Source organism: Oncorhynchus tshawytscha, linkage group LG25 (genome assembly GCF_018296145.1).
Source record: "Oncorhynchus tshawytscha isolate Ot180627B linkage group LG25, Otsh_v2.0, whole genome shotgun sequence".
Lineage (NCBI taxonomy): Eukaryota > Metazoa > Chordata > Actinopteri > Salmoniformes > Salmonidae > Oncorhynchus > Oncorhynchus tshawytscha.
The window spans coordinates 46,056,836-46,066,584 of NC_056453.1; the positions used below are offsets into that span (position 1 = coordinate 46,056,836).

General features: G+C 47.3%; 1 protein-coding gene across 3 annotated transcripts in view; it reads left to right on the top strand.

Moving 5' to 3' along the window:
- Nucleotides 1-8,887, top strand: part of LOC112255138 (striatin-like) — a 58,142-nt gene extending 49,255 nt beyond the window's left edge. For all 3 annotated transcript variants that reach the window (XM_042305793.1, XM_042305794.1, XM_042305795.1), the window contains 8 exons: nucleotides 1,438-1,574; nucleotides 3,650-3,825; nucleotides 5,324-5,493; nucleotides 6,092-6,256; nucleotides 6,370-6,510; nucleotides 6,692-6,793; nucleotides 7,100-7,186; nucleotides 7,599-8,887. In XM_042305793.1, the coding sequence (XP_042161727.1) occupies nucleotides 1,438-1,574; nucleotides 3,650-3,825; nucleotides 5,324-5,493; nucleotides 6,092-6,256; nucleotides 6,370-6,510; nucleotides 6,692-6,793; nucleotides 7,100-7,186; nucleotides 7,599-7,768 (1,148 nt within the window). In that variant the 3' untranslated portion in view covers nucleotides 7,769-8,887. The remainder of the gene's footprint in view (nucleotides 1-1,437; nucleotides 1,575-3,649; nucleotides 3,826-5,323; nucleotides 5,494-6,091; nucleotides 6,257-6,369; nucleotides 6,511-6,691; nucleotides 6,794-7,099; nucleotides 7,187-7,598) is intronic.
- Nucleotides 8,888-9,749: the final 862 nt, after the last annotated feature.

Here is a 9,749-nt window from a genome sequence, read left to right on the forward strand (position 1 = left end):
CAAAAAAAAGTTTATGTTCCAACATCTCTCCTGTAGTGGACCCGCGACATACGCCTAGTTTCCTGAAACAGGTCACAAATTTGCCCAGTGCACATTTTGACAAAGGTACTGCTCCTCTGTCCTTGCCTTTGTTGGACCCAGGACTAGTCTAAACTAGGTGTTGGACTCAGGACTAGTCTAAACTAGGTGTTGGACCCAGGACTAGTCTAAACTAGGTGTTGGACTCAGGACTAGTCTAAACTAGGTGTTGGACCCAGGACTAGTCTAAACTAGATGTTGGACCCAGGACTAGTCTAAACTAGGTGTTGGACTCAGGACTAGTCTAAACTAGGTGTTGGACCCAGGACTAGTCTAAACTAGGTGTTGGACTCAGGACTAGTCTAAACTAGGTGTTGGACCCAGGACTAGTCTAAACTAGGTGTTGGACCCAGGACTAGTCTAAACTAGGTGTTGGACCCAGGACTAGTCTAAACTTGGTGTTGGACCCAGGACTAGTCTAAACTAGGTGTTGGACTCAGGACTAGTCTAAACTAGGTGTTGGACCCAGGACTAGTCTAAACTAGGTGTTGGACCCAGGACTAGTCTAAACTAGGTGTTGGACTCAGGACTAGTCTAAACTAGGTGTTGGACCCAGGACTAGTCTAAACTAGGTGTTGGACCCAGGACTAGTCTAAACTAGGTGTTGGACCCAGGACTAGTCTAAACTAGGTGTTGGACTCAGGACTAGTCTAAACTAGGTGTTGGACCCAGGACTAGTCTAAACTAGATGTTGGACCCAGGACTAGTCTAAACTAGGTGTTGGACTCAGGACTAGTCTAAACTAGGTGTTGGACCCAGGACTAGTCTAAACTAGGTGTTGGACTCAGGACTAGTCTAAACTAGGTGTTGGACCCAGGACTAGTCTAAACTAGGTGTTGGACCCAGGACTAGTCTAAACTAGGTGTTGGACCCAGGACTAGTCTAAACTTGGTGTTGGACCCAGGACTAGTCTAAACTAGGTGTTGGACTCAGGACTAGTCTAAACTAGGTGTTGGACCCAGGACTAGTCTAAACTAGGTGTTGGACCCAGGACTAGTCTAAACTAGGTGTTGGACTCAGGACTAGTCTAAACTAGGTGTTGGACCCAGGACTAGTCTAAACTAGGTGTTGGACTCAGGACTAGTCTAAACTAGGTGTTGGACTCAGGACTAGTCTAAACTAGGTGTTGGACCCAGGACTAGTCTAAACTAGGTGTTGGACCCAGGACTAGTCTAAACTAGGTGTTGGACTCAGGACTAGTCTAAACTAGGTTTTGGACTCAGGACTAGTCTAAACTAGGTTTTGGACCCAGGGCTAGGGCTGTTAGATGGTACCATGTATTTGCTCAGTGTTAACATCTTGAGTGTCCTGCAGGTTATTGGTTGATTGATTAATTGACTGTCTCTGTTTCTCTTCCAGTGGAGGTGTTGACGGTCCCTCCTTCCTCTGGGAAGGCCTTTATCCTGCGTCCTGATGTGAACATGGAGGCTGAACTGGGACTGGGAGAGCTGGCTGGTCTTACTGTATCTAATGAGGCTGATAGTCTGGCCTATGATGTAAGTATCCATATACCTCTATGGGAGGAGGAAGACTGCAGAGGGAGAACTGGCTGGATTCAGCATAGCTAATGAGGCTGTTAGTCTGGCCTACGACATGAGTCGAATCTTTTAGATACCCGGAATACAATCTGACGCAATACAATCTGCACTCTCCACTAGCCAAGAACATGATCTGTGTGCTTTACATTACCGATGTCTGTCCACTCAATACCTTCCTCAATGAATTTGCTTTCAGGTTAGGGTTAGTATTATAGTGCTCTCACAGTACTGCTGCTGTCCTGGGGGATGTACAGTCCTGTTGCTGTCCTGGGGGATGTACAGTCCTGTTGCTGTCCTGGGGGATGTACAGTACTACAGCCCTGCTGCTGTCCTAGGGGATATACAGCCCTGCTGCTGTCCTGGGGGATGTACAGCCCTGCTGCTGTGCTGGGGGATGTACAGCCCTCCTGCTGTCCTGGGGGATGTACAGTACTACAGCCCTGCTGCTATCCTGGGGGATGTACAGTACTATAGCCCTACTGCTATCCTGGGGGATGTACAGTACTACAGCCCTGCTGCTGTCCTGGGGGATGTACTGTACTACAGCCCTGTTGCTATCCTGGGGGATGTACTGTACTACAGCCCTGTTGCTATCCTGGGGGATGTACAGTACTACAGCCCTGCTGCTGTCCTGGGGGATGTACAGTACTACAGCCCTGCTGCTGTCCTGGGGGATGTACAGTACTACAGCCCTGCTGTCCTGGGGGATGTACAGTACTACAGCCCTGTTGCTGTCCTGGGGGATATACAGCCCTGCTGCTGTGCTGGGGATGTACAGCCCTGCTGCTGTCCTGGGGGATGTACAGTACTACAGCCCTGCTGCTGTCCTGGGGGATGTACAGTACTATAGCCCTACTGCTATCCTGGGGGATGTACAGTACTACAGCCCTGCTGCTGTCCTGGGGGATATACAGTACTACAGCCCTGTTGCTGTCCTGGGGGATGTACAGTACTATAGCCCTGCTGCTGTCCTGGGGGATGTACAGTTCTATAGCCCTGCTGCTGTCCTGGGGGATGTACAGTTCTATAGCCCTGCTGCTGTCCTGGGGGATGTACAGTACTACAGCCCTGCTGCTGTCCTGGGGGATGTACAGTACTACAGCCCTGCTGCTGTCCTAGGGGATATACAGCCCTGCTGCTGTCCTGGGGGATGTACAGCCCTGCTGCTGTGCTGGGGGATGTACAGCCCTCCTGCTGTCCTGGGGGATGTACAGTACTACAGCCCTGCTGCTATCCTGGGGGATGTACAGTACTATAGCCCTACTGCTATCCTGGGGGATGTACAGTACTACAGCCCTGCTGCTGTCCTGGGGGATGTACTGTACTACAGCCCTGTTGCTATCCTGGGGGATGTACTGTACTACAGCCCTGTTGCTATCCTGGGGGATGTACAGTACTACAGCCCTGCTGCTGTCCTGGGGATGTACAGTACTACAGCCCTGCTGCTGTCCTGGGGGATGTACAGCCAGCCCTGCTGTCCTGGGGGATGTACAGTACTACAGCCCTGTTGCTGTCCTGGGGGATATACAGCCCTGCTGCTGTGCTGGGGGATGTACAGCCCTGCTGCTGTCCTGGGGGATGTACAGTACTACAGCCCTGCTGCTGTCCTGGGGGATGTACAGTACTATAGCCCTACTGCTATCCTGGGGGATGTACAGTACTACAGCCCTGCTGCTGTCCTGGGGGATATACAGTACTACAGCCCTGTTGCTGTCCTGGGGGATGTACAGTACTATAGCCCTGCTGCTGTCCTGGGGGATGTACAGTTCTATAGCCCTGCTGCTGTCCTGGGGGATGTACAGTTCTATAGCCCTGCTGCTGTCCTGGGGGATGTACAGTACTACAGCCCTGCTGCTGTCCTGGGGGATGTACAGTACTACAGCCCTGCTGCTGTCCTAGGGGATATACAGCCCTGCTGCTGTGCTGGGGGGATGTACAGTTCTACAGCCCTGTTGCTGTCCTGGGGGGATGCAAAGGATTGCAGTTTACTTACTTATCTACCCATATCTATCCATGGTGTTTCCCCTCCTCAGATGTCCAACAACAAGGATGCCCTGAGGAGGACGTGGAACCCTAAGTTTACCCTACGGAGCCACTTTGACGGGATCCGAGGTCTGGCGTTCCACCCCGTAGAAGCGGTTCTAGTCACCGCCTCAGAGGACCACACGCTGAAGATGTGGAACCTGCAGAAGACTTCCCCCGCCAAAAAGTAAGACTGACCTTCCCTGTCTAATAGTACTATAATGTTAACCTCCCTGTCTAATAGTACTATAATGTTAACCTCCCTGTCTAATAGTACTATAATGTTAACCTCCCTGTCTAATAGTACTATAATGTTAACCTCCCTGTCTAATAGTACTATAATGTTAACCTCCCTGTCTAATAGTACTATAATGTTAACCTCCCTGTCTAATAGTACTATAATGTTAACCTCCCTGTCTAATAGTACTATAATGTTAACCTCCCTGTCTAATAGTACTATAATGTTAACCCCCCTTGTCTAATAGTACTATAATGTTAACCTCCCTGTCTAATAGTACTATAATGTTAACCTCCCTGTCTAATAGTACTATAATGTTAACCTCCCTGTCTAATAGTACTATAATGTTAACCTCCCTGTCTAATAGTACTATAATGTTAACCTCCCTGTCTAATAGTACTATAATGTTAACCTCCCTGTCTAATAGTACTATAATGTTAACCTCCTGTCTAATAGTACTATAATGTTAACCTCCCTGTCTAATAGTACTATAATGTTAACCTCCCTGTCTAATAGTACTATAATGTTAACCTCCCTGTCTAATAGTACTATAATGTTAACCTCCCTGTCTAATAGTACTATAATGTTAACCTCCCTGTCTAATAGTACTATAATGTTAACCTCCCTGTCTAATAGTACTATAATGTTAACCTCCCTGTCTAATAGTACTATAATGTTAACCTCCCTGTCTAATAGTACTATAATGTTAACCTCCCTGTCTAATAGTACTATAATGTTAACCTCCCTGTCTAATAGTACTATAATGTTAACCTCCCTGTCTAATAGTACTATAATGTTAACCTCCCTGTCTAATAGTACTATAATGTTAACCTCCTGTCTAATAGTACTATAATGTTAACCTCCCTGTCTAATAGTACTATAATGTTAACCTCCCTGTCTAATAGTACTATAATGTTAACCTCCCTGTCTAATAGTACTATAATGTTAACCTCCCTGTCTAATAGTACTATAATGTTAACCTCCCTGTCTAATAGTACTATAATGTTAACCTCCCTGTCTAATAGTACTATAATGTTAACCTCCCTGTCTAATAGTACTATAATGTTAACCTCCCTGTCTAATAGTACTATAATGTTAACCTCCCTGTCTAATAGTACTATAATGTTAACCTCCCTGTCTAATAGTACTATAATGTTAACCTCCCTGTCTAATAGTACTATAATGTTAACCTCCCTGTCTAATAGTACTATAATGTTAACCTCCCTGTCTAATAGTACTATAATGTTAACCCTAACCAAATCAGTGTCTACTTAACTAAAGACATTGAGACATTGCTCTCACCAGGGGAGAGTTGGAATTTCAGTTTCCTTCCTGAATTTACTGAATGGTAAAGGAATTGACTCCAAACATGGTGAGACCAATGTCTCTCACAAGACCTTTTATACAGTCTAGATTGTGTAGAAAGTGTTTAAGTCTTTATCTCCAGGAATGCCTCTGTAGATGTGGAACCCATGCACACGTTCAGGGCCCACCAGGGTGCAGTGCTGTGTGTTGTGATGAGCAGTACAGGAGAGCAGTGTTTCAGTGGAGGGCTGGACGGCACCATTCAGAGCTGGAACACACCGAACCCTAACCTAGACCCATACGATTCATACGGTAAGAATAGAGGGCTGGCTGTGTCTGTTTTCTCTCTCTCTCTCTCTGTTATCTCTCTCTCTCTGTTATCTCTCTCTCTCTGTTATCTCTCTCTCTCTGTTATCTCTCTCTCTCTGTTATCTCTCTCTGTTCTCTCTGTCTCTCTCTCTGTTATCTCTCTCTGTTCTCTCTGTCTCTCTCTCTGTTATCTCTCTCTGTTCTCTGTCTCTCTCTCTGTTCTCTCTCTCTGTTCTCTCTCTCTGTTCTCTCTCTCTGTTCTCTCTCTCTGTTCTCTCTCTCTGTTCTCTGTCTCTCTCTCTGTTCTCTCTGTCTCTCTCTCTGTTCTCTCTGTCTCTCTCTCTGTTCTCTCTGTCTCTCTCTCTGTTCTCTGTCTCCCTCTCTGTTCTCTGTTCTCTCTCTCTGTTCTCTCTCTGTTCTCTCTCTCTGTTCTCTCTCTCTGTTCTCTCTGTCTCTCTCTCTGTTCTCTCTGTCTCTCTCTCTGTTCTCTGTCTCTCTCTCTGTTCTCTCTCTCTCTCTCTCTGTTCTGTCTCTGTCTGTCTGTTCTGTCTGTCTGTCTGTCTGTCTGTCTGTAACATGTCCTCCTCCCTGTGTGTAATAGAGCCGTCTGTCCTGCGTGGGGCGCTGTGTGGTCATACTGACTCGGTGTGGGGTCTGGTGTACAGTGGTGTTCATCAGAGACTCCTGTCTTGCTCTGGAGACGGCACCGTCAGGTTGTGGGACGCCTCCGATACCAAGCCTGCCCTGGTCACCTTCCACAGGAAAGGTACTCTTCATTCTCATTCATGTCAACAGAATCCTACGCTGATTCATTTGTGTTGTATGTTTATCATATTCAAATTCTGTGGTGAAATCAACAACTATGGTTCGCTGCTTCAGAGTTTGGCGTGCCCTCGTCAGTTGACGTGGTCTGCAGTGACCCCGACCACATGGTGACATCTTTCACCAGTGGTCAGATCGGCCTGTTCAACATGGAGACACAGCAACTGGTGCTCAGCCTGGAGTCTGCTGCGGAGACGGGTAGGTCTGGAGGGAGGGGAGGGGAGGGGAGGGAGGGAGGGAGTTTGGAAAGCCTCCAGACCTTTTTGTTAAAAAGTAAAGGAAGCTATTTGAAGCCAGTTTTGGAAGCCTTGGTATATTATTAATGTACATGGTCCTTGGAGCCAGATATGACCTAACAAGCTCTCTCTCCTCTCCCCAGGTACCCCCTGTCAGATCAACAAGGTGCTGAGTCACCCCACCCTCCCCATCACCATCACCGCTGAGGAGGACAGACACATCAAGTTCTACGACAACAACACGGGTAACAGCCATTTTGCAGCCATTTTGCTGGTCTACATATAAACTTTCTATGAGTTTTTCACTCCAACAGTGTCTTCCTCGCAGAACTAAATGTCTTCACCATCAATCTGAAAGTATGTGGAATCTCGCGGTCCTCCAGGTTTTTACCTCATCCTGACCGTTTGGTTTCTCATGGCAGTTTATTTTATAGATGTTTTTAAAAGCGGAATGAATTCACATTTTAATTACAGCTCTCACAGAAAGCTTAACCTTCACACAGAAAGCAGAAACATGAAATTAACAAATGTTGTCCATTTGAACTCTTCAGGGAAGCTGGTCCACTCGATGGTGGCCCACCTGGATGCTGTTACCAGTCTAGCTGTCGACCCCAATGGTCTCTATCTGATGTCTGGCAGTAAGTAGCTAACTCTCCATAACAATGATTTCTAACATACTCAGCTAGATATATACCTTGTCATTCTGCATGTGATGATATGACAGACTATTAAACAGGAGAGGGCCTAGACCTGAGCCCTGGGGGACACCAGAGCTGTACACTTTATAAAACAGGAGAGGGCGCAGAACTGAGCCCTGGGGGACACCAGAGCTGTACACTTTATAAAACAGGAGAGGGCCCGGAACTGAGCCCTGGGGGACACCAGAACAGGAGAGGGTCTAGACCTGAGCCCTGGGGGACACCAGAGCTGTATACTTTATATGAACTGCCTTGTCGCCCATCTACTGTTCACTTTCCTCTAACTTCTTCCTGCTCTCCTCCTCTTTGATCATTTTTCCCTCCCTAATCCCTTTCTCCTCTCCTCCCTCAGGTCATGACTGTTCTATTCGTCTGTGGAACCTGGAGACTAAGACATGTATCCAGGAGTTTACAGCTCACAGGAAGAAGAATGATGAGTCTATCCATGACGTGGCCTTCCACCCCTCTAAGGCCTACATCGCCTCCGCCGGGGCAGACGCTCTTGCCAAGGTGTTCGTATGACGAGGACCTATCACAGTCCACTGACACAGCTTCCCAGCTCCAGGGACCAATAGATGTGGGCGTGTGGGGTGCTACGCAGACTTCATCTCACACATATCCCCTCTCACGCTACTGGTTTCCTGTTTTGACTGGTGGATGGTGCAGCCAATAGCCTATACTAAGCCCTAGACTAGGCCCTCCTCCAGAGGGAGAGGGTCAGGGCTGTGGTTGACTGGGAGGTCTGTTAGGAGAACTGCTATTGGGCACAAGGATTCCTCCTCCCTCTATAATCCAGGCAGGCCCCTGGGTGTGACCGGCCACAGAGACCCTCCTCCTGCATCCAATGAACACCCACAAAGACTGACTATGGTTCAGACTAATCTTATGGTCTGTCTGCAGCTAGCGAGGGGGTTGAAGACAGACTGACAGGTGTTTTATAGTGTAGACTCACTGGAGAAGTGGAGCACCATGCCCTATCCCTACCCCCTCCCCCCTAACCCTACCCCCTCTCCCCTAACCCTACCCCCTCTCCATGTCAACAAGCCCATTAACCAGAACCCCAGGCCTCTCATTTAACCAGAACCCCGGGCCTCTCCTTTCCCCAGCACCCCGGGCCTCTCATTTCCCCAGAACCCCGGCCTCTCATTTCCCCAGAACCCCGGGCCTCTCATTTCCCCAGAACCCCGGGCCTCTCATTTCCCCAGAACCCCGGGCCTCTCCTTTCCCCAGAACCCCGGGCCTCTCATTTCCCCAATCTCTAGGCTCAGGCTTCTCCCATTTAGACCCCTGTCTGCTCCCTGGTCCCTCCTCTCCTTCTCCTCCAAGTCAGGTTCAGAGTTGTGTTGTGATGGAGATGTGGGGTACTTACTGAAGACTGGCTATGGCATCTCACTATTCTTTTCTGCTTCTACTCTGCCTGCCTCCAGCCAGCCTTTCTCTCTCTCTGCTTTCCTTTTAAGAACACTTATTGACAAATGTGCCTTTGCTTTAAAAAGGTCTTGAAACAGAAGTTATTTTACAGAACTGTTTTTTTGAGGGATGTGGAGTTATTGAGGAAAGGTTTTCACGATGGTGTCCGTTTTTACAAAACATTGGGTGTAAAATTGCAAATACCTATAATAAATATATATTAAGTCTTAACTTACTGTGTTAATGTTTGAGTGTTAATTTTTGATAAATAGCATGAGTGGAAATGAGCCTTGTCCCAGATCTTTGTGCTGTTTTGCTATTGACTATATAAGAGTTGGTAAGGCAGCATAAACAGATCTGGGACCAGGCTAGAGGGGAATCACTTCTTCAAAGCCAATCTGGCAGAGTGAAACAGACCAAGTAAATGTTTCCTGTTTGTTCGAAGAATTCCTAGTTATAATTGTACACTGCAAATTAGTCATGTTTAGTCATGTTTCCAAAGTAAATCTGGTTCTGCAACATGAGGTTCGGTCTGCAGTAACAGGTCTGTGTTTACAATACAGCCTCTACAACATGAGGTTCAGTCTGCAGTAACAGGTCTGTGTTTACAATACAGCCTCTACAACATGAGGTTTCAGTCTGCAGTAACAGGTCTGTGTTTACAATACAGCCTCTACAACATGAGGTTCAGTCTGCAGTAACAGGTCTGTGTTTACAATACAGCCTCTACAACATGAGGTTCAGTCTGCAGTAACAGGTCTGTGTTTACAATACAGCCTCTACAACATGAGGTTCAGTCTGCAGTAACAGGTCTGTGTTTACAATGCCTCTACAACATGAGGTTCAGTCTGCAGTAACAGGTCTGTGTTTACAATACAGCCTCTACAACATGAGGTTCAGTCTGCAGTAACAGGTCTGTGTTTACAATACAGCCTCTACAACATGAGGTTCAGTCTGCAGTAACAGGTCTGTGTTTACAATACAGCCTCTACAACATGAGGTTCAGTCTGCAGTAACAGATGTTGGGGGGGTGCAACTCAATTTTAGGAAGGGGTTCCTAATGTTTGAGTAATTTAGCAGAGCGACTGAACGT